Source organism: Phaenicophaeus curvirostris, chromosome 5 (assembly GCF_032191515.1).
Source record: "Phaenicophaeus curvirostris isolate KB17595 chromosome 5, BPBGC_Pcur_1.0, whole genome shotgun sequence".
Taxonomy (NCBI): domain Eukaryota; kingdom Metazoa; phylum Chordata; class Aves; order Cuculiformes; family Cuculidae; genus Phaenicophaeus; species Phaenicophaeus curvirostris.
Genome location: NC_091396.1, coordinates 68,385,763 through 68,409,312, shown reverse-complemented (window position 1 = coordinate 68,409,312; position 23,550 = coordinate 68,385,763). Strand labels below are relative to the sequence as shown.

Genomic DNA, 23,550 nt, shown 5'->3' with positions numbered 1-23,550 from the left:
CGGCCCCAGCCTCTGCCTGCCCTCGGACGTGTTTGCGAGGTCCCGTGCCGGATAAATCCCCGCTGAGTCAGCAGCCACGGCCCAAGCTGCTTTTCCAAGCCGGACGGTTTATTGCGTGATGTTTTCTTTACAGCAAAGCGTTGCGATGGGGTTTGTCCCGTGGTGATGATACAAGGGAGGGAGATGATATTCCAGCAGCCTGGGATGAAAAACACAGCGGATCGAGGAATTTTCTTCGTGTCACCTTGGAATTGCGAAGCCCGTAAGGAGTTTGCAGTGCATCCCTATGGGGTTTTAATGCTCTTTTCCCTGTAGCAGGGCTGGAAGACCTGGATCTCATAGAATCGTGAAATGGTTTGGGTTGGAAGGGACCTTAAAGCCCATCCAGTTCCAACTGGACACCTCCCGTTGGATCAGGGGCTCCAAGCCCCATCCAACCTGGCCTTGAACCCCTCCAGGGATGGGGCAGCCACCCCTGCTCTGGGCAGCCTGGGCCAGGGACTCCCCACCTGCATCGTGAAGAATTTCTTCCTAATGTCTCATCTAAATCTTCCCACTTCCAATTTAAAGCCATTCCTCTTTGTCCTGTCACTCCAGAACCTTGTAAAAACCTCTCCCCAACTTTCCTGGAGCCCCTTTCAGCACTGGAAGCTGCTCTAAGGTCTCCCCTCAGAGCCCTTCTCTTCTCCAGGCTGAACAACCCCAACTCTCTCAGCCTGGACTCAGAGCAGAGCTGCTCCAGCCCTTGGATCATCTCCATGGCCTCCTCTGGACCCGTTCCAACAGTTTCATCTCCTTCTTATGTTGGGGCTCGCAGAACTGGACCCAGGACTCCAGGTGGGGTCTCAGAGAGGAGCAGAGGGGCAGGATCCCCTCCCTCCCTGCTGGCCACGCTGCTTTGGGTGCAGCCCTGGACACGGTTGGTTTCTGGGCTGTAAGTTCATATTGCTACCTCAAGTTGAGCTTCTCACCCCCCAGCACCCCAAGTCCTTCTCTGTGGGGTGAGTCCATGCCTCAATTCTTGTTCTCAATGATTTTTCCCGTAGATTTTGCTCTCCAGTTGGAAAACCCCTTTGCAAAATTGCCTGGGGTTGAGGTTCCCTCTTGGTTTGTGGAGTGACCTGCGTAACCCTCATGGTGCGGCATTCCAGGGGGCTTCCCGGCAATCCCAGCTCTTTCCAGCTTGGAGCAGGGCACGTTCGTGCTCTTGTGCCGGAGCAGGAGCGGCTGGGCGAGGGCAGCGGTGCAGGGTCCCCTGGAATCAAAGCTGGCATTGTAGGAATGAGCAGCAGATGCTCGGAAAGAATTTGCTGGCGTCTGGCTGGGACTGCTGGAGGCACTTCATCCTGGAAAGGGCTTTTTGTGCCCAGCTGCTAAATCTGCTGCAGCTCCAGCTCGCAGAGGGATGGCAGAGCCCCGGGGAAAGCTCCTGGAGCTGAAGGGGTCTCACAAATCCTCTGGTCACCCCTGTATTGCCCTCTGTGCTCGTCTGGTGGGCTCTTATCACGCAGCAGCAGGAGGAACTGGAGCATTGTCTATAGAAATACCAAAATACATGGATTTTCCCTATCCCTCTGCTTGCTTTTAGAGGTAGGGTCCTGCAGAGCTGCTGCTGGGAGAGATGTTTTCTTTGGCTCCAGCAGTGCCGTCACCACAGATTGCCCACGTTCCGCTGACGCCAGCTCGTGTGTTTTAATCCCCAGTGCTCAGGGACCAATTCAGGCTGCAGGGCGAGAAGTAAATATATAGACTGGCCTGGCTCCCAGCGGTACCAACAGCCCTGGAGCAGCGTGGTGCTGTAGGGAAGCTCTCCTGGAGGGGACACAAGCTGCACAGTGGGGCTCTGCCTGAATTTTAAGGACAATTTGGAGGCAGTGAGATGATGAGCTGTGACACTGAGGTTTTTGCCAGCGCCCTGAAGTCTTGGTTGTGTTTCCAACCGCTCTTAAGAAAGTGCTTTCCTTGGGGATTCTACTGTGGGAGGCTGTGGCTGAAGGGGGACCTGTTCCCAGTCGGTGGCTTCAGGCTCTTTGCGGGGTCCTGGGTGTGTGGGGCTGGTGCTGCAGAGCAAAACCTCCTAGTGATGATTTTACCAAGAAACCAGGGATGTTTTGTGCCCGTGGCTGTAATTCTGAGCTGGCGGAGAGCTGCGGTGGGAAGTTGCTTTCATGAAGCCATTGGAGCTGCAGGAAAGATCTGGGTGGGAGCAGGGTGTGGAGGGTGCTGGAAGGTGCCCCGGGGCACGGCTGCTTTGCTGAGCACAAAACACCCTCCCTGCCACAGCCCCCACAAGTCGCTTCACGCCCAGCCCCACGTCAGGGCACGAGAGCTGCCAGGCGCCCAGCCCGGGCGAGGACTTCTGCCAAATACCTTCAGTCTCATTTTGTTCATCGCTCTTATTTTTAATGAACCTTGAAACCAACCCGTCCGCTGCGCTGTTTGCTCTCTGTTGGGATCACTCATGTCTGGGCACGGCTGTGATGCGCAGCCACGATGTACGGATGCAGCACATGGCCACGATGCATAAACAGAATGCACGGGTGCAATGCACGGCCACGAGGTGTAAATGCCGTGTGCAGCCACGAGGCATGGCCACAGGGCACCACCAGGATCCATGGATGCAGTGCATGGGTGTGGTTATAGCATCACAGAATCATGGAACGGTTTGGGTTGGAAGGGACCTCAAAGGGCATCCAGTTCCAAGAACCCTGCCATGGGCAGAGACACCTCCCACTGGATCAGGGGCTCCAAGCCCCATCCAGCCTGGCCTTGAACCCCTCCAGGGATGGGGCAGCCACCACTGCTCTGGGCAGCCTGGGCCACCCTCACTACAAAACATTTCATGCTAAGATCTCATCTCAATCTCTCCTCTTTCAGCTGGAAAGTGTTTCCCCTTGTCCTATCCCTGCCCTCCCTGATTGAGAGCCCCTTCCCAGCTTTCCTGGAGCCCCTTTCAGTACTGAAAGTCTGTGATAAGGTCTCCTCTCCTCTCCTCTCCTCTCCTCTCCTCTCCTCTCCTCTCCTCTCCTCTCCTCTCCTCTCCTCTCCTCTCCTCTCCTCTCCTCTCCTCTCCTCTCCTCTCCTCTCCTCTCCTCTCCTCTCCTCTCCTCTCCTCTCCTCTCCTCTCCTCTCCTCTCCTCTCCTCTCCTCTCCTCTCCTCTCCTCTCCTCTCCTCTCCTCTCCTCTCCTCTCCTCTCCTCTCCTCTCCTCTCCTCTCCTCTCCTCTCCTCTCCTCTCCTCTCCTCTCCTCTCCTCTCCTCTCCTCTCCTCTCCTCTCCTCTCCTCTCCTCTCCTCTCCTCTCCTCTCCTCTCCTCTCCTCTCCTCTCCTCTCCTCTCCTCTCCTCTCCTCTCCTCTCCTCTCCTCTCCTCTCCTCTCCCTCTCCTCTCCTCTCCTCTCCTCTCCATTCCTAGCTCCTCCAAAACCTCAGTAGCTACCTAACACAAAGTCACCTCAGGGCACTTCTTTTGCTGCTGTACAAATATGCAACTTAAACTGTTTTGGAAGCCAAAGGCATTTTCATTTAGACCAAAGCAAATATTTGGGGAGGAGGGAGACACTCTACCCTCCTTGGTGCCAGCATAAATCTATGGGTTGGAGAATGGATGAACTCATTCAGAGTTTAAAGATCCTTGCTCGTAGTGTCATGCATGTATTTTGTCCACGGGGACACTCGTGGGGTAACAAACGCTTAAGGGATGTTTACCCTTAAAAATATGAATTGCCTGAGGTTAGTGCTCAGACAGATCCGCTTGGCTCCAGTGTGGATTTAGGTGAATGTTGGGGAATGGCAAAAGGTGGTGACTCCCAGCTGGAAATCACTGCTGGTGCTTGGCTTGTGGTATTTATTACACGTATTACAAGTGTTCTGGGGAGCGGCTGAGGGACCTGGGGTTGCTTAGACTGGAAAAAAAGGAGGCTGAGGGGAGACCCCATCACTCTCTGCAGCTCCTGAAAGGAGGTTGTGGGGAGGTGGGTGCTGAGCTCTTCTCCCAAGGAACAAGTGATAGGATGAGAAGAAATGGCCTCAAGTTGTGCCAGGGGAGATTTAGATTGAATATTAGGGAAAAATTCTTTACTGACAGAGTGGTGAAGCCCTGGCATAGGCTGCCCAGGGCAGTGGTGGAGTCTCCATCCCTGGAGGGGTTCAAAAACCATGTGGCTGCGGCACTTGGGGACATGGTTTAGTAGGCACTGTGGTGTTGGGCTGATGGTTGGACTGGATGAGCTGAGAGATCTTCTCCAACTTCAGTGATTCCATGATTCTGTGATTTAACCCCCAGAAGGAGCTGGAGCTGGGTGGAATGATGCTTAAGTGATGTGGGGGTCCTGCCATGAGACCCCACGTTGGCCCCTCACCTTTTTGCTGCAAAACCTCCCACGCAGCCGTGCTGCTCTTCTCCATCAGAGCTGGGTTTGTTCCCAGCAGATAGACTTGTGTTTTATTTTATTATGCCAGGAAAGCCTTTCCTGAGGTTTTTCTGAACCCCAACTGGGCAATAAAATTGCTGGGTCAGGATTTTTGGGCTCGGCCGATCCTGTGCTGCCCTAACCGCGGCGCCAAGGTGATCGTGATGTGCTGAGGGGTTTTGGGGGACACCTTGCTTCTAGGGGTATGTGGAGATGTGTGGGAAGGATGCAAACATCGCATCCATGGAGCCAGTCCAGAGAAGAGCAAGGAAGCTGGTGAAGGGGCTGGAGAACAAGAGGAGCAGCTGAGAGAGCTGGAGGTGTTTAGCCTGGAGAAGAGGAGGCTGAGGAGAGACCTCATTGCTCTCTATAACTACCTGAAAGGAGGTTGTGGAGAGGAGGGAGCTGGGCTCTTCTCCCAAGGGACAGGGGACAGGACGAGAGGGAATGGCCTCAAGCTCCACCAGGGGAGGGTCAGGCTGCACATTAGGAAAAAATTTTTCACAGAAAGGGTCATTGGTCCCTGGCAGAGGCTGCCCAGGGAGGGGGTTGAGTCCCCTTCCCTGGAGGGGTTTAAGGGACGGGTGGACGAGGTGCTGAGGGACATGGGTTAGTGATTGATAGGAATGGTTGGACTTGTTGATCCGGTGGGTCTCTTCCAACCTGGTGATTCTATGATTCTATGATTCTATGATTCTGTGACTGGGGTGTGGGAAGCTGAGGGGAGTCGTGCCGAAGGCTCAATCCCGCTCTCCCCCGCAGGAATGGTGCCCGCGGGGACCGAGGCCGCCCCGGCCCACCGGTGAGGTGCCAGCCGCCCGCCCCGAGCCCTGAGCCTGGACCACGATGAACAAACTGACCTTCCACAACAACAGAGTCATGCAGGACCGCCGCAGCGTTTGCATCTTCCTCCCCAACGACGACTCCCTCAACATCATCATAAACGTAAGGCGGTGCGGGGACCAGGGAAACCCCCTGAGCACTGATGTTTTCATCGCACCCAGGGCTCAGTGCCAAGTGTATTTGCAGGCTCTGCATTTAATTTTGAGCCTGCCTGCTCTTGCTCTGCCAGAGAAATGCATACAAGTTGTTCCCCCCTGAAGGCTGAAGCAGTTTTATGCTCTCCTGGGTCTTCTTGACTCCAAGTGCTGCTGGCAGGGCTGTCATTTCTGGCAGGTGACCTGCTGAGTGCCATCCCATGGGGTGACACGATGCGGAGCGGGGGTCCTTGTTCAATTCTCACTCCACACATCCATTGTGGGTGGCAATTCAGCCTCGTGTAGGCAGGCAAAGAGGCAGGAAGGGGGTTAGCTCTGATTTGGATAGAGTATTTAACGTGAAATTCCCCCACTTCTTCATTTTATCAATTCCCCACCACCCGATATTGGGTTCTCTGTCCTCCAAAACCATCTCCCCGGTGCCATGCTGGTCGCAGCGAGGTCTCCACGCTCAAGCTGCCCCGTGGTCCCCAGTGCATCCCAGCCCCAGCAGAGCTCTGGTCCTGCACCCCAGGATGGGACCCTGCTTTTTTATCCATGTTGGACCCATGGAAAAATGAGCCCCGCAGCCCAACCTGTCCTCCCTGCTCCTGCTCGGGGAGTCTGGTGTGGGGTTCAGTGCCGCCTGCCCAGCAAGTACAGTGGGGACCAGGTGTGGGGTTCTTTTGCAGGTGAAGATTTTGTGCCATGAGTTACTGGTACAGGTGTGTGACCTCCTGAGGCTGAAGGACTGTCACCTCTTCGGGCTCAGCGTCATCCAGAGTAAGTCGGGGGGGGCTTACGGCGTGGGTTTGGTGCCCACCACGGCTCAGCTCGGCTCAGTGCCACCAGGTCAATGATGCATTTTTATCCAAAGGTGGGTGCAAATTCACCTTTGGGGACCTCTCATTAGGTGACAAGGAGGTGATGGACCTCCCCCACCCCGTGCCACCCACCAAGGGATCAGGGGAGCTGGGGCAGGGATCAGGGGGATTCAGGGGACACACGGGGGACGCTGATGCTACCTCTGTCCCTCCCAGACAATGAGCACGTGTACATGGACCTGGCCCAGAAACTCTACAAGTACTGCCCCAAGGAGTGGAAGAAGGAGGCCAGCAAGGTCAGCGGTGAGGTCTTGCATGGAGAGATGACGGCAGTAAGGCCACCTCTGTCCCCATCGCAGGTCACTTCCAGGACACGGGAACGCAGCCGAGGGGTGGGGAGGGAGCACTTGGCTCTTCAGCCAGCGCGGAGCGAGGCGGGTGTGCAGAGCAAACCCCGGGTGATAGTTGGTGGCTGTCACCCCAAGCATCCCCGTACGCCCCATCTGGGGACGTGTCCTCCATGCTCCCCACCTTGGAGCTGTGATTTCTTTTTTCTCCCTTATTTCCTTATACTTCAGCAGAATTTTTAAGGCATCCCTTCTTCCAGTTTCTAAAATCAAGTGTTCGGGGGTTTCCCCCGCAAAGAATCTTTTAACTCTTTCAGTGCCAAGGGGGGTGGTGTGAAGGCTCCTGTACTGTCGCTGAGACAGGGACTGGTGGTGGGGGACCGCAGAACCCCTGGGGGTCTCAAACCCAGCCTCCTGGTTCTTTAAATCCAAATCCCTTTCATGTTTCGGCACACTGGGGAGAAAAAAATGGGTGTCAAACTCTAATTGAGGAACATAATGCCCTCAGTGTTAGAGTGAGCTCTTCCCTGCAGTTTTCACCCCATGGTGGGTGAGAGGGTGGTCCTGATGGACCTGGTCCTGGGTGGGCTTAGGCGAGGGGCCGGGAGCTGGGACGTGATGCCAGGATCTCTGCAGGAGATCTGAATATCTCCTCCGTTCCAGGGGATCGACCAGTTTGGCCCCCCGATGATCATCCACTTCCGAGTGCAGTACTACGTGGAGAACGGCAGGTTGATCAGGTAGGGTGCACACACATGTCCCCACAATGGTGGGCGCACACGCCGGGGTGAGCAGCTGGCAGAGGAGCACCTGAAGCTGCCCCCAGCTTGGGCAACCACTCGCTGGGATGCTCTGGGGTGCAACCACAGCCTTGGAATGCTCTGGGGTGCAACCACAGCCTTGGGATGCTCTGGGGTGCAACTACAGCCTTGGGATGCCCTGGGGTGCAACCACAGCCTTGGGATGCTCTGGGGTGCAACCACAGCCTTGGGATGCTCTGGGGTGCAACCACAGCCTTGGGATGCTCTGGGAAGCTGCTAACCCACCCAGAAGTGTTGCACTTGGTGATCTCAAAGGTCTTTTCCAACCTAAGCAATTCTGTGAAGAGCAAATCCCTTCTGGTGGAGATCACTGGGGCTGGGGGCTTGGGGGCAGGTGGGGCCACTGCTCCCACCTAGTGATGACGAAGCCTTTTGGGAGGCCAAGGACATTGCATTTTGTTTTTTGGAACAGCTTAATGTGTGGCACTGCCTGATTATAAGTCACGCGAGTGCTTGTGGCTGGGTGGGAGCTTCAGGTCCTGTTTCAGGGGAAAACACATTTTTCAGGATCCTGGGTGCATGGGGATATGGTGGCATCTGCGGTGACGTGGGGATGCTGTTGGGGGGGGGTTATAATTTCAGCACAGTGAAGGAGCTGTGGTTTTACACCACCTGATCAGAGACTGGAGTCCTGGAATGGTTTGGGTTGGAAGGGACCTCAAAGCCCATCCAGTCCCACCCCTGCCATGGGCAGGGACACCTCCCGCTGGATCAGGGGCTCCAAGCCCCATCCAACCTGGCCTTGAGCCCCTCCAGGAAAGGCAAACAAGCTGCCCCCCAGCCCTGCTCCCTCTGTGAGAGCTTCAGACCAGAAGGGAGGTGCTGGAGTTGTCTCCCAGCCCCTGGGCTTGGTCTCCTCACCCTTCTCCTCTCTCTCCGCAGTGACCGAACAGCGCGCTATTATTACTACTGGCACCTGCGGAAGCAAGTGCTGCACTCGCAGTGCGTCCTGCGCGAGGAAGCTTATTTCCTCCTCACCGCCTTCGCCCTCCAAGCTGACCTGGGTGACTTCAAGCGCAATAAGCACTATGGGAAGTACTTTGAGCCCGAAGCCTATTTCCCCGCCTGGGTAAGTGCCCTGTGAGGTGGTCATGCAAGCCCCTGCGTGGCTAGTGATGCTGGGATGCTTGGAGGCTTTCTGGGAGCCTGGAGTTCTTGCTGCCTCCCTGTTTCTAGCTTAGTCCTGGTTATTAATAACCTCTGAGAACTGCAGGGCTGCAAATAGGTGCAGGCAGGGAGGACGGGGGTCGGTGCGGTGGCTGGGGCAGTTCATGATGCTGCTGGGGTTTCACTGTGTGTGGCAGGGATGCTCGTGGGAGCTCCCATGGGTGCCATCTCGGCATCATTGTATGCACCCTCTCAGGCTTTTCAGCCCTCTGGGAACCAGTGTGCTCAGTGCTGCTGCAGCCATGGGTGTAGGCAGCTCCTGGGATAGTCCTGGGGGGAAACTGAGGCAGGGCACGGGCTGACATCCAGGTCACCTCTGAGCAGCAGGCAGAGCTGGGTGCTGGGGCGACGCTGTCTTGATGACTTTGTGCAGGTGTAGTGGGGAATAGTGGAGAATGATCCTGTTTGGAAGAGCAGTGACCCAGGCAGCTCCTGGCTGGGACCCCCATTTCGGCAGAGACACCCCCCCCCCAACTTTGGCAGGGACAACCCTCTCCACAGCGAGGGTCTGGTCCCAGCCTCCACCCAAACCCAAGCCCATTTATTACCAGGCAGGTAAATATTAGTTAGAGAGGGGCAGAGTGGGACCGTGTGTGATGTCCCCTCAGATCCCAAACAGCTGAACCTCCCCCATGGTTCATAGAATCACAGAATAACCAGGTTGGAAGAGACCCACCGGATCATCAGGTCCAACCATTCCTATCAAACACTAACCCATGTCCCTCAGCACCTCGTCCACCCGTCCCTTAAACCCCTCCAGGGAAGGGGACTCAACCCCCTCCCTGGGCAGCCTCTGCCAGGGACCAATGACCCTTTCTGTGAAGAATTTTTTCCAAATGTCCAGCCTGAACCTCCCCTGGTGGAGCTTGAGGCCATTCCCTGTCGTCCTGTCCCCTGTCCCTTGGGAGAAGAGCCCAGCTCCCTCCTCTCCACAACCTCCTTTCAGGGAGTTGGAGAGAGCAATGAGGTCTCCCCTCAGCCTCCTCTTCTCCAGGCTAAACACCCCCAGCTCTCTCAGCTGTTCCTCACAAGGCCTGTTCTCCAGCCCCTTCCACATCTTTGTTGCTCTTCTCTGGACTCTCTCCAGAGCCTCAACATCCTTCTTGTGGTGAGGGGCCCACAACTGAACACAGGATTCGAGGAGTGGTTCCCCACAGCCAGGGCTACCAGCAGGTGCTGGAGAAGAGAAGATTCATAAAAGTTCTAGGCACCATTCCCACCTTTTATGTATTTTCTTGGTTTTGCCCCAACTCTGCCAGCTTTTCCTTTTGTTGTGTGTGTCGCTAAGGAGCAAAAAGCCCCAGGGCCGTGTCCCCAGCTGAGCTGGGACCCCATGTCTGACTCTCCCTGCCCTGACTTGGGCATCAACAGTGGTGTTAGCTCCATGAGCACGCCTGCGCTTCCCAGGGGGAAATCCTGTGGTAAGAAGTTATAGAATCATGGAATCATTAAGGCTGGAAAAGACCAGTCCAACCATCAGCCCAACACCACAGTGCCTATTAAATCATGTCCCCAAGTGCCACAGCCACATGCTTTTTGAACCCCTCTAGTGATGGAGACTCCACCACTGCCCTGGGCAGCTTCTGCCAAGGCTTCATCACTTTGTCAGTAAAGAATTTTTCCGTAATATTCAATCTAAACCTCCCCTGGCACAACTTGAGGCCATTTCTTCTCATCCCATCACTTGTTCCTTGGGAGAAGAGCCCAGCACCCACCTCCCCACAACCTCCTTTCAGGGAGCTGCAGAGAGCAATGAGGTCTCCCCTCAACCTCCTCTTCTCCAGGCTAAACACCCCCAGGTCCCTCAGCCGCCTCTCACAGCGCTTGTTCTCCAGCCCCTTCTCCAGCTCTGCTCCCTTCTCTGGACACACTGCAGCAACTCAATGTCCTTCTTGTACCTGGGGACAAGTTGTTGGCTGCTGTATCTATTTTACTTGCAGTTCTCTATAACGGAGTGTATTTTCCAGTTTCCCTTTTCCCTGGGAATCGCTGCTGAGCGGGAGCGCTGGGGCTGGCAGCCACAGAGCAGCTCCCCTGGATGACCTTCTCTCCTCCTCCAAACAGGTGGTTGCGAAGAGGGGCAAGGATTACATCCTGAAGCACGTCCCGAACATGCACAAGGACCAGTTTGCCCTCACGGCCTCGGAAGCTCATCTCAAGTACATCAAGGAAGCCGTGCGGCTGGATGACGTGGCTGTGCACTACTACAGGTTGTACAAGGTGAGCCCCGGCCGCCAGCTCAGGACGGGCTTCAGCTTTGGGGCTCCTTTTTATTGGAAGGAGCAACCACCCACCGATTCCTAAGGTATTTGGGGAAGAGCTGCGTCGGGATTGGCACTCAGTGGCTGGAGGAGAGCAGTCTCGAGGGCAGAACTTTGCTCCCAGAGGCAGGGAGAGGCAGCTTTGTATAGTCCCAGCATTTTCTGCGAGTTATAGAGAGGTGAGAGGTTTGCTGGGGTGTGAGAAGAAAGCTCTGAGGTTTCTGGGATCTTATTTTACAAGGCTGAGGGAGCTGGGGCTCTTTAATCTGGAGAAGAGGAGGCTGAGGGGAGACCTCATCGCTCTCTACAACTCCTTGAAAGGAGATTGTGGTGAGGTGGGTGTTGGTCTCTTCTCCCAAGTTACGATAGCACAAGAAGAAATGGCCTCAAATTGCTCCAGGGCAGGTTCAGATTGGACAGCAGGAAAAGTTTCTTCATGGAAAGGGCTCTCAGGCCCTGGCAGAGGCTGCCCAGGGAGGTGGTGGAGTCCCCATCCCTGAGGGTGTTTAAAAGCCGAGTAGATGAGGCACTCAAGGATCTGGTTTAGTAGTGGTGATAGGAATGGTTGGACTCAATGATCCGATGGGTCTTTTCCAACCAAATGATTCTATGATTCTATGATTCTATGATTCTATGATTCTATGATTCTATGATTCTATGTCAAGAGGGTACATGGTTAAAAAGGGCTGTAATAAAACATTAAACCCTTGTTTGCAGCCCCAGCCTTCCAGTACCTGAAGGGGCTCCAGGAGAGCTGGGGAGAAGCTTTTTACAAGGGCCTGGAGTGATAGGATGAGGAGAATGGCTTTAAATGGGAAGGAGGAAGGTTTAGATGAGACATTAGGAAGAAATTCTTGATGCTGAGGGTGGGGAGGCCCTGGCCTTGGTTACCCAGGGAAGTTGTGGCTGCCCCATCCCTGGAGGGGTTCAAGGCCAGGTTGGATGGGGCTTGGAGCCCCTGATCCAGTGGGAGGTGTCCCTGCCCAGGGCAGGGGTGGAACTGGATGGGCTTTGAAGTTCCTCCCAACACAAACCATTCTATGATTCTGTGATCTTAAGGGTCTTTTCCAACCTCAATGATTCTATGATTAACGTGGCCCCTACTCTCACAGCTGCTGTTGCAGTGTGAAGATGGTGTGATTAGAGGAGGATACCTGGGCTGGGGTTGGTGGTACATTTATCCACTTCATGCTGCAAACTGTGAATTTAAAACCATCTAATTTCCCCCTACTTAGGACAAAAGGGAGGTAGAAGCCTCCCTGACACTGGGGCTGACGACACGGGGCATCCAGATCTTCCAGGTAGGCATCTGAGCGAGGGCGACAGCTCGGCTCCCTGCCCACTGCCAGCATCCTCAGCTGGCCCTGGCCCTTCTTTTTTTGCAGAACTTGGATGAAGAAAAGCAGCTTCTCTATGACTTCCCCTGGACAAACGTGGGGAAACTGGTGTTTGTGGTGAGTGCCACCATCCCTAGGTAGAGCACCCCTGCCCGTGTCCTTCCTGGGCTTGGATTTGGATGTTGGGTGGTGTTGAACCATTCAATTTTTTCCTAATGTCCAGCCTAAACCTCCCCTAGCTCCGCCAGGGGAGGTTTAGGCTGGACATTAGGAAAAAATTCTTCACAGAAAGGGTCATTGGTCCCTGGCAGAGGCTGCCCAGGGAGGGGGTTGAGTCACCTTCCCTGGAGGGGTTTAAGGGACGGGTGGACGAGGTGCTGAGGGACATGGGTTAGTGTTTGATAGGAATGGTTGGACTCGATGATCTGGTGGGTCTCTTCCAACCTGGTTATTCTATGATTCTATGAACAGACCTCAAGGAGGGTGGTTGCAAGCTGGGGAGTTAATGGGTGGGATGCAGCAGGACTAGGGATTAGGATGTTTTTCTCCCTGGAGCTGATGTCCTCCCTCTCCCATGTAGGGCAAGAAGTTTGAGATCCTTCCCGATGGGCTGCCCTCGGCCAGGAAGCTCATCTACTACACGGGGTGTCCACTGCGCTCCCGCCACCTCCTGCAGCTGCTCAGCAGCAGCCACCGGCTCTACATGAACCTGCAGCCCATCCTGCGCCAGGTCCGGAAGCTGGAGGAGAACGAGGGTAGGTTCTTTCTCCTCTTCCTCTGTATCCTCCTGTTCCTCCTCTTCTTCTTTCTCCTCTTCCTTCTCCTCTTAATCCTCCTTCTCATTTTCTTTCTCCCCTTGTTCTTTCCTCCTCTTCCTTCTCTTCCTCTTCTTCCTCTTCGCCATCCTCCTTCTTCTACTCCCCTTCTTCTTTCTGATCTTCCTTCTCCTCTTCATCCTCCTCCTTCTCATTTTCTTTCTCTGCCTCTTATTCTTCCTCCTCTTCCTTCTTCCCATCTTCTTCCTCCTTTTTGTCCTCCTCATTTTCTTCCTCATCTTCATCCTCCTCTTCATCATCCTTTTTTTTCTTCCTTCTCCTCTTCCTCCTTTTTCTTTTCTTCTTTTCTTTCTCCTCCTCCTGTTCTTCCTCCTCTTCCTTCTCCTTTTTTTCCCTTCCCTTCTTCCTCTTCATCCTCCTCATTTTCTTTCTCCACCTTTGCTTCTTCCTCCTTCTCCTTCTCCTTCTCCTTCTCCTTCTCCTTCTCCTTCTCCTTCTCCTCCTCCTCCTCCTCCTCCTCCTCCTCCTCCTCCTCCTCCTCCTCCTCCTCCTCCTCCTCCTCCTCCTCCTCCTCCTCCTCCTCCTCCTCCTCCCCTTCTTCTTCTTCATCCTCCTCCTCTTTCTCATTTTTTTTCTGCTCTCCCTGTTTCTCTTCTTCCTTCTGCTCTTCCTCCTTCTTTGGAGGGACAGCACAGCACAGAGTTTGAGGGTCCTCGCTCCACCATCCCTGAATGCCACTAGGACAGGGCTGGCTCCTGACGTGTCACCCTGCTGCGGTTGGGTGGCAGTGTCCCTGGGTGCTCCTGAGTTCCGGAGGGATCCATGTCCTTCCCAAGGGGCCAGGGGGCCTCAGGGGGTTGGGGTGTCAGCTGCCACCTGCTGACACCTTGCTTATGGCCTCAAGCTCCGCCAGGGGAGGGTCAGGCTGGACATTAGGAAAAAATTCTTCACGGAAAGGGTCATTGGTTCCTGGCAGAGGCTGCCCAGGGAGGGGGTTGAGTCACCTTCCCTGGAGGGGTTTAAGGGGCGGGTGGACGAGGTGCTGAGGGACATGGGTTAGTGTTTGATAGGAATGGTTGGACTCGATGATCCAGTGGGTCTCTTCCAACCTGGTGATTCTATGATTCTATGATTCTATGCTGGCCTTGCAGAGAAGAAGCAGTACCGCGAGTCCTACATCAGCGACACCCTCGACCTGGACATGGAGCAGCTGGAGAAGCGCTCTCGGGCCAGCGGCAGCAGCGCTGGCAGCATCCGGCACAAGCGCCTGTCCCGGCACTCCACCGCCAGCCACAGCAGCTCCCACACCTCCGGCATCGAGGCTGATCCCAAACCCAGGGAGATGGGGCCCGAGGATGGCTTCTCAGGCGCCAGTGCCCACCGCAAGCTGAAGACCTGCAGCTCCATGACCAGCCACGGCAGCTCCCACACCTCTGGCGTGGAGAGCGGTGGGAAGGACCGCTTGGAGGAGGACTCCCAGGATGATGGTGAGACCCCAGCTGAGTGCAGGCTTTCCAGTCTGGGTCTCACCACGCGTTTGGGGTTGGAGGGTGCTCTGGAGATGCTCATCGATGACTTGTCCCACCTCGCCTGCAGAAATCGAGATGCTGGTGGATGACCCCCGGGAGCTGGAGCAGGCTGGTGAGATGGAGGTGAGCCCCGACATGTGTGTCTACATCACGGAGGACATGCTGCTGTCACGCAAGTTCAACGGGCACTCGGGTAAGGTTACAGATGCTTGTCTATCGAGTTCCCAAATGCAGGTCCCACCTTTGGCATTCGGCAGAGCAAAATTAGCCCAAAGTGTCCATTTGAGATTCTGGGGAAAGCTGCTGACCCAGTGGGTTGAAGGAGAGATGGGGTGAATTTGGTGAAGCTATGAAAAGAAAGGGTTGCCTAAGAAAGGTGCAGGTTTTACTTGGATCAGGACTGGTGCTCTCTGTAGCTGCTCCAAAGCACGGGGGGGGGTGGATTATTTGAATAGCAGGGGATGATAACAGGAGCTGCCCATGGGCGATGGACCTGATTTTGCTGATGTTCTCAATTGCTGGTGCCTGCTCTCATTTTCATGGCAACTCCGTGCTTGTTCCCATGAGCATGGGTGCTGTTGTCTTGTGTGTGAGCCTGGCTTCAAAGGTGATCCGAGGTCTGGAGCACCTCCCACATGAGGCCAGGCTGAGAGAGTTGGGGTTGTTCAGCCTGGAGAAGAGAAGGCTCTGAGGAGACCTCAGCAGCTTCCAGCACTGAAAGGGGCTCCAGGGAAGCTGGGGAGGGGCTCTTGCTTGGGGAGGGCAGGGATAGGATGAGGGGGAACGATTTTCAGCTGAAAGAGGGGAGATTGAGAGGAGATCTGAGGGAGAAATGTTTTGCTGTGAGGGTGGAGAGGCCCTGGCCCAGGCTGCCCAGAGCAGGGGTGGCTGCCCCATCGCTGGAGGGGTTCAAGGCCAGGTTGGATGGGGCTTGGAGCCCCTGATCCAGTGGGAGGTGTCCCTGCCCATGGCAGCGGGTGGAACTGGATGACCATTCAGGTCCCTTCCAACCTAAACAACTGTGATTCTATGATTCTCCAGATCTGTGGCTGCCCCCAGAGAGTTGCGCACATTTCCAGCTCAGTGCTGTGTTCTACTGGGAGGTCTCTGTGGTACCAGGTTCCCTGGGAGAGGCTTTGGATGCCATTCTGGTGCATATTAGGGGTGCTCTGTAGGAAATGCGGATTGCAAACAGAGCTGTTGGGGTAAAGGCACCCCATCAAGCTGAGGGTGTCTTCACCCTAAATCACAGGCATGGATTCCAAGATTTCTGAGAAGCTTCAAAGTAACATTCCCACCACCCTCTTCCTCTCTCCCCCATGCAGGGCTTATCGTGAAAGAGATTAGCTCCTCCACTTCCAGCTCCTCGGAGACGGTGGTGAAGCTGCGGGGACAGAGCACTGACTCCTTACCTCAGGTACGTGGGGCTGGTAGAGCTTTGGGAAGCCCAAAGACCTGCTGGCACCTGGGTCTGGGGTTTCCCTGACCCCCTTGGCTCATCGGTGGGTCCTGAGCTCCTTCTCTGTTTTATCCAGACAACGTGCAGGAAACCGAAGTCGTCAACAGACCGGCACAGCCTTAGCCTGGATGACATTCGGCTCTACCAGAAGGACTTCTTGCAGCTGGCCAACCTCTGCCAGGATACGGCGCAGAGCTACACGTTTGGCTGTGCTCACGGGCTGGAGGAGGACGGGCTCTACTGCAACGGCTGCTTGGCCCAGCAATGCATCAACATCCAGGACGCCTTCCCCGTCAAAAGAACCAGCAAATACTTCTCGTTGGATCTCACCCACGACGAAGTCCCTGAGTTTGTTGTCTGAGTGCCACGGGGGGCAGGACTGGCTGCCCACCCTTGGTGGGGAAAGCTGGGGCTCTCTGCCCTGCCCTGGGGGCCATCGACGCCTCCTTCCCTCGCACCACTCCCTGCAAACCGGTGGAAACCACTGCACTTGGAGGATCGCCCCGACGGCGGGTGGGATGAGGAGCTCCGGTCCCCCAGCATCCTTTCTCCTCTGGATGAGTTCGTGCAAAACACACGTTGTCTTATTTCGACTGGGAGGAGCACGAATTGTTTGATCTAGCAGAAGCCAACTCGTTTTCTCATTGCCTTGCGGTGAGTCGGCTTCTTCTCCTCCTTGCCTCCATCCTCCTGGTGGCTCTGGTGGTGGCTTGGTTGCAACCGATGCCAGAGAGAAAGTGCCAGACAGTGTTCAAGTCAAGCCAAAGAGATGTAAATACCCTAAAGGCCAGTATGGGAAGGGGGAATTAAGCAATAACCAGCCTGGGATCTCCGTACCCCTGGAGAAAGGCATGGCCAGCAGTTGCTGGGGCTGAACATCAACCCAATTCTTCCAAAACCATGTGCTGGAGGTCAGGCCGGAGCTCTCCCAGCGTGGGACCCATTTGCAGCTTGTTTTTTTTCTTCTTTATTTTGTTTTTTTGAGAAAAGAAAAAATCCCTCACCCACGAAAACCAAAAGCAAAGGAGAAGGGAAAAAAATAGGACACCTGTATGGATATTGCAATAATGCATCCTAAACATTGAATATATCGAGATTACATATATAAATATATCGAGGTATGTATGTTTATATATGTCTGGATCTTATAGACCCATTTGCATTTTACTTCTGCTCTAGAATGCCTTTTATACAAAAGATCTGCCTCTCTTCTTTAAGGAACCATATGAAAAAATACTATTTTTTCTAAGCACTAAGGTGAGAAACCAGGCTCTCTTCTCGAGAAGAAGATGGATGCAACCATGTCCTACACGTGGCTCTTCCCAGCGCACTCTCTGTTGTGTTTTACCAAGGCTTCTTATGCGTCTTCAAGTCTCTTACAGCTTGAATAGCTCTGCTAAAAGCTGATGGCGCTGGAAAACCCAAGGGTGGCTTTTGAGAGTGTCCCGAAGGAAGTTCACCTGCCGAGGTGTGATATCTGCCATCGAGACCAGAGCGTAAAGCATTCCAGCAGCGAATATTCACAGCACAAATGCATTTTTAGTCAATATTTTCAATTAGAGTTGAGCGATCGACAGCCAAAGGTTTGCCGTATTTTGATATTCCACCTTTTTTTTTTTTTTTTTAACTGGAACCTTTTCTTAAGAAGAAGAATTATTTTATAACTAAGCACAATCTTATTTTTATAAGAAATGTTTGGGAAGGGAGCCAAGAAAGGGGAGCTGGTACCAAAGAAAAAGGAGCAAAGCTATTGGCACGATGTGAAGAAATGGATGTTATTGTGGTCGGGGAGGTGGTAGGGGAGAACATCGGGCGCTGATGTGGCTCCGCACTGTGGGATCGTGGCATTGGCACAACCCATCCCCACCCCAGGATATTGCCAGGCACGAGGGATATTATGGGGAAAATTGTCATAGAATTATGGAATGGTTTGGGTTGGAAGGGACCTCAAAGCCCATCCAGACACCTCCCACTGGATCAGGGGCTCCAAGCCCCATCCAACCTGGCCTTGAACACCCCCAGGGATGGGGCAGCCACCCCTGCTCTGGGCAACCTGGGCCAGGGCCTCCCCACCCTCAGCGTGAAGAATTTCTTCCTAATGTCTGATCTAAATCTTCCCCCTCCAATTTAAGGCCAATTTGGCAGCCAGATGCTGGCGGGGTCACCTGGAGGCTGGTGGCCCCCAAAGCCTCTCCTTATCTCCCCCAGCCGGGGCAGCCCGAGGGGTGCTGCTGGGGGTCTATGCGCCCTGTTCTGCTTTTGGGGGGACCCCAGCAAGCACCCCAAAAGCTTCGCTTGTGGACACTGCGCCCCAGGTTGGGATGCCTGGGTTTGCCTGCAGCAGCCCTGCTCCAGACCCTGATCCACAGCCAGGTTTGCAGCGTATGGGGGGGTCTGGTGTGTGCACCAGCAACAGCATCTGCCATGCTGGAACCCACAGGGGCAGGAAAATCCCTAAAATTCATCCCCAGCCCCCCCCCCTTTTTTTTTTCCTGTGCCAGCCCTGGTGAGGCAGCAGCACCAGCTGGGGGTTCCTTCTGCCCCCCCTCAGCCAGCGAGCCCTGGGTACCCTCTGTGAGACCCCACTGCTCTGCAGAAACACAGAATTGGAGGGATTTGGGATAAATTGTGTAAGGAAACGCTTGATGCTGGTGTGAAAGCGTGGGGATGGCACAGCTAGACCAGAGCTTCTCCGTTTCTTCCCCCCTCTACGTTATTCCGCAGCCAAATCCAGATCAGGGCATCTCAGCCGGAGCTGGAGCGATGCCGGGAGCTGGGATGGGGCTCAGCCCTGGGCAAGTGGAGCTGGGGAGCAGGGGAGGGACACAGTTGCCATTCATTTTGCAGGTGGCCAAGGCATCCGCGCGGGTCCCACAGGGGACGGGGTGGCCGTGCCCGCCTGCCCTTCGTGCCGCTGCAATCAGCTGTCTGTCTGCAGGAACGAAATCGTCCTTTCTGTGAAAGGATCTTCCCATCAGGGCGGTGGGAGAGCCAGGGACTGTGTTGCAGGAGAAAAGCCCCAAGGAAAATTATTCCAGGTCCCCGTAGCCAAATGCTTTTGTGCCAATGAAGTTTGTTGTGTGCCTTTTGGGGTACGGCTGGGAATGACAATAAAGTGACAGTTGTTTGCATTGCTTTGACTCTTTAAAATGCTCCCAGGCTGAAGCGAGGGATGAAACACGTCTGAATGTAACCAACGTGCTGCATTTACTGTACTCTCTGTTCCAGCGCCGCTTGGCTCCAGGGAGCAGGTTAAGGTAACTCGTGCCTTGGGATGGGGAATCATAGAATCGCTTGGTTGGAAAAGCCCTTTGAGATCATCAAGCCCACCCCTACCTGTCCACTACTAAATCATATCCCCAAGCACTTCTTCTACCCATCTTTTAAACCCCTCCAGGGATGGGGACTTCACCACCTCCCTAAGCAGCCTCTGCCACGGCCTCAGAACCCTTTCCGTGAAGAAATTTTTCCTAATACCAAATCAGAACCTTCCCTGGCAACATGAAGATCATAGAATCATAGAAACATTTGGTTGGAAGGGTCCTTTAAGACTGAGCTCAGCTGTAAATCCAATGCTGCTGAGACCACCTCTGCCCCTAAGCACCACAGCTACGCATCTGTTCAACACCTCCACGGCTTCAACACTCTTTCTGTAAAGAATTTTTTCCTCCTATCCAGTCTATGCCTCCCCTGGTGCAACTTGAGGCCATTTCTTCTCATCCTGTCACTTGTTGCCAGCACCCACCTCACCACAACCTCCTTTCCAGGAGCTGCAGGGAGTGATGAGGTCTCCTCTCAGCCTCCTCTTCTCCACACTAAACAGCCCCAGGTCCCTCAGCTGCTCCCAGAACCTCTGGTCTCCATCCCTTCCCCAGCTCTGTTCCTTTCTCTGAACACGCTCCAGCCCCTCAATGTCCTTCTCGTACTGGGGGGCCCAAAACTGACCCCTGGATCTGCAGTGCAGCCTCACCAGCGCTGGGTGTGGGGACACAATCCCTTCCCTGCTCCCACTGGCAACACCACGGCTGATCCAAGCTGGGATGCGGTTGGCCACGTTGCCCTCCTGTGCACACTTGCTGGCTCAAGTTCAGCTGCTGTCAACCAAAGATGAAGATGAAGATGGGAAGATGAAGAGATGAAGATATGAAAATGAAGAGATGAAGATGAAGAGATGAAGATATGAAGACAAAGAGATGAAGACGAAGAGATGAAGATGAAGAGATGAAGATATGAAGACAAAGAGATGAAGATGAAGAGATGAAGAGATGAAGATGAAGAGATGAAGATATGAAGACAAAGAGATGAAGATGAAGAGATGAAGATGAAGAGATGAAGAGATGAAGATGAAGAGATGAAGACGAAGAAGATGAGACTGTCATCCCATGGGGAAGCACCGTCACTAAAGCTTCATGATTGCTTTCTCCCAGCAGGTGCCACCAACCTGCAGGTCTGGATCTGGCCATGTGCCATGCTAATGCTGGGATCACCGAGGCTACAAGCACCCCCCAGGAGCCTGGTGCAACCCCGGGACCTGCACTGGAGCCTGTCCCCCTTTGCTGTCCTCCAAATGCCCCGGGAGAGGGATAGGGATGAAGAAGTGGAGCTTTGCACTCTGGTGTGGGGTATCCCTTCTGCCCTTCTCCCCCGGCATCTGTTGTGGAGCGATGCCAGGGAGCATCCTGCACCTTTTCTTCTGACTCCGAAACTAATTGTACGTTACCAGCGATTTCCCTTTGTCCTCCAAAAATAACCCTCATCCTCAGCGAGGCAGGCGCTGACCATCGGGTGACCACGGGTTTTGATGTCTAATTACTGATTGCCGTAACATTTTTGGGGCAGTTAATTGCCTCACGCAGGAGGGAGGAACAGGAGGGAGGGAGCGGCTTCTGCATTGTCTGCTACAAGTACAGCCTCCCGCTTTCATCGCTGCCCTTTAACAAAATGACATTTCCCTAAACCCAGATGTTGAATCTCTTTTTGGTTGAGCCTGCAGAGCGAGGCAGCCTGGCCACCCTGGGGAGACGCGGGGAGGGGGGCTCCCACCCCGTAGGCTCTGTTTAGCCAAGCCTCGTAACCCCAGCCATGCTTTGAAAAGAATCCTCCTCTCTTTGAAGGCTTTTGACACCTCAGCTCCTCCATCTCGCCGTGGGAGAGGTCCCCAGGGGGAGAAAGGTCCTCCAGTTCCCATCCCGCAGTGGCCCCAGGCTGCCTCACACCCCACTGGCTTCTCCCCTGGGCTGGTCCCTGGGCTCTGCATCACCAGCTCACGAATTCCACTTCATTTCATGCCAGTCACAGCCTGGGCTGCATCCAAAGCAGCGGGACCAGCAGGTCAAGGGAGGGGATTCCATCCCTCTGTTCTGCTCTGGTGAGACGTCACCTGGAGCCTCGTGTCCAGTTCTGGACCCCTCAGCACAGGAGGAACACGGAGCTGTTGGAACGGGTCCAGAGGAGGCCACATAGATTTTCCAAGGGCTGGAGCAGCTCCTGTATGAGGCCAGGCTGAGAGAGTTGGGGTTGTTCAGCCTGGAGAAGAGAAGGCTCTGAGGAGACCTTAGAGCAGCTTCCAGCACTGAAAGGGGCTCCAGGAAAGCTGGGGAGGGGCTCTGGATCAGGGAGGGCAGGGATAGGATGAGGGGGAATGGTTTTCAGCTGCAAGAGGGGAGATTGAGATGAAATCTGAGGAAGAAATGTTTTGCTGTGAGGGTGGGGAGGCCCTGGCCCAGGTTGCCCAGAGCAGGGGTGGCTGCCCCATCCCTGGAGGGGTCCAAGGCCAGGTTGGATGGGGCTTGGAGCCCCTGATCCAGTGGGAGGTGTCCCTGCCCATGGCAGGGGTGGGACTGGATGGGCTTTGAGGTCCCTTCCAACACAAACCACTCTGTGATTCCCTAGTTCTATGATCTCACCATGGGAGAGGTCCTCAGAGGGAAAGGTTTTCCAGTTCCCATCCTGGCGTGGCCCCAAACTGCCTCGCACCCCGCTGGCCTTTCCCCTGGGATGCTCCCTGGAGCTGGTGGCATTTCTGCTGCTCTGCGTTACCAGTCCAGGAATTTAAGGTTTCCCCCCCAAAAAAACCACTTCATCTCCAGTCACTCCCAGATTTTGCATCTCCTGCTGTTATTTCATGGCAGCCCAAGAGGTCAAAATGTTGGGCAACAACACACAAATCCCATTTTTACAGAGCCAGCTGCAAAAATGGACTTAAAAAAGTCAAATATTGAGGTGGTATCCGTATTTTTTCATTTTAATTTTGCTGCTGGATTAAAACAGGCAGAGCTTTCCCCTGCTGTTAAGCAGTGATATGAGTGCCTCGCAGAGCATCTTCCTGTTATCACCCCTTCCAAAACCAGCATTGCTGGACACACCTTCACCATCAGCCCAATGAGGAACCAATGACTCATTGGTGATAATCACACAGCTGCCCCGTGCTGGTTAAGGACCTTCTGCATCACGGGATTAGAATCTTATAGAATCATAGAATTGCTTGCTTGGAAAAGCCCTTTGGGATCATTGAGTCCAACTGTCCACTACCAAACCAGATCCCTGAGCACCTCGTCTGCCCAGCTCCCTGGGCAGCCTCTGCCAGAACCCAAGAACCCTGTCTGTGAAAGAGGAGAGATGGAGAGGAGAGATGAGAGGAGAGATGGAGAGATGGAGAGATGGATAGGAGAAGAGAGGAGAGGAGAGATGGAGAGATGGAGAGATGGAGAGATGGAGAGAAGAGAGGAGAGGAGAGATGGAGAGGATAAGAGAGGAGAGATGGAGAGGAGAGATGGAGAGATGGAGAGGAGAGATGGAGAGGATAAGAGAGGAGAGATGGAGAGATGGAGATGGAGAGGAGAGGAGAGGATAAGAGAGGAGAGATGGAGAGATGGAGAGGAGAGGAGAGGAGAGGAGAGGAGAGGAGAGGAGAGGAGAGGAGAGGAGAGGAGAGGAGAGGAGAGGAGAGGAGAGGAGAGGAGAGGAGAGGAGAGGAGAGGAGAGGAGAGGAGAGGAGAGGAGAGGAGAGGAGAGGAGAGGAGAGGAGAGGAGAGGAGAGGAGAGGAGAGGAGAGGAGAGGAGAGGAGAGGAGAGGAGAGGAGAGGAGAGGAGAGGAGAGGAGAGGAGAGGAGAGGAGAGGAGAGGAGAGGAGAGGAGAGGAGAGGAGAGGAGAGGAGAGTGCATGGCGTGCAGGTGGTTGTGGTGTGCAGGGCTTTGCGGGGTGCAGAGGGATGTGATGGAGAGCAGGGGTCTTTGTGGGGTGCAGGTCAAGCAATGGGTGTGAGTGGTGCGGGGTGCAGGGTGCGTGCAGGGGTCTGGGTGGGGGGTGCAGGGGTGGTTGTGGCGCGCAAGGGGGTGACGGGTGCGAGAGTGGAGGGGGGGCAGAGGTGTGGGGTGCAGGGGACGGGGGTGCGATGGGTGCAGGGGGATTGGGGTGCAGGGGCATTGGGGTGCAGGAGGGTTGGGGTGCAGAGGGATTGGGGTGCAGGGGGGTTGGGGTGCAGGGGGATTGGGGTGCAAGGGGATTGGGGTGCAAGGGGATTGGGGTACAGGGGGGTTGGGGTGCAGGGGGGTTGGGGTGCAGGGGGATTGGGGTGCAGGGAGATTGGGGTGCAGAGGTGCGGGGTGCAGGAGGGGCGATGGGTGGGATAGAGGATGGGGGT

The 23,550-nt window shown here is 54.8% G+C and overlaps 1 protein-coding gene across 3 annotated transcripts in view; it reads left to right on the top strand.

The window, feature by feature from the left end:
- The window catches only part of FRMD6 (FERM domain containing 6), a 48,976-nt gene extending 29,938 nt beyond the window's left edge, over nucleotides 1-19,038 (top strand). For 2 of the 3 annotated variants that reach the window (XM_069856836.1, XM_069856838.1), the window contains 13 exons: nucleotides 5,172-5,354; nucleotides 6,079-6,169; nucleotides 6,427-6,569; nucleotides 7,221-7,297; nucleotides 8,261-8,447; nucleotides 10,610-10,765; nucleotides 12,042-12,107; nucleotides 12,192-12,260; nucleotides 12,724-12,898; nucleotides 14,071-14,406; nucleotides 14,516-14,641; nucleotides 15,774-15,865; nucleotides 15,984-19,038. In XM_069856836.1, coding sequence (XP_069712937.1) covers nucleotides 5,256-5,354; nucleotides 6,079-6,169; nucleotides 6,427-6,569; nucleotides 7,221-7,297; nucleotides 8,261-8,447; nucleotides 10,610-10,765; nucleotides 12,042-12,107; nucleotides 12,192-12,260; nucleotides 12,724-12,898; nucleotides 14,071-14,406; nucleotides 14,516-14,641; nucleotides 15,774-15,865; nucleotides 15,984-16,268 — 1,902 coding nt within the window. In that variant the 5' untranslated portion in view covers nucleotides 5,172-5,255 and the 3' untranslated portion in view covers nucleotides 16,269-19,038. The remainder of the gene's footprint in view (nucleotides 1-5,171; nucleotides 5,355-6,078; nucleotides 6,170-6,426; nucleotides 6,570-7,220; nucleotides 7,298-8,260; nucleotides 8,448-10,609; nucleotides 10,766-12,041; nucleotides 12,108-12,191; nucleotides 12,261-12,723; nucleotides 12,899-14,070; nucleotides 14,407-14,515; nucleotides 14,642-15,773; nucleotides 15,866-15,983) is intronic. The other variant, XM_069856839.1, reaches the window with a different exon arrangement.
- The last annotated feature ends 4,512 nt before the right edge of the window (nucleotides 19,039-23,550 follow it).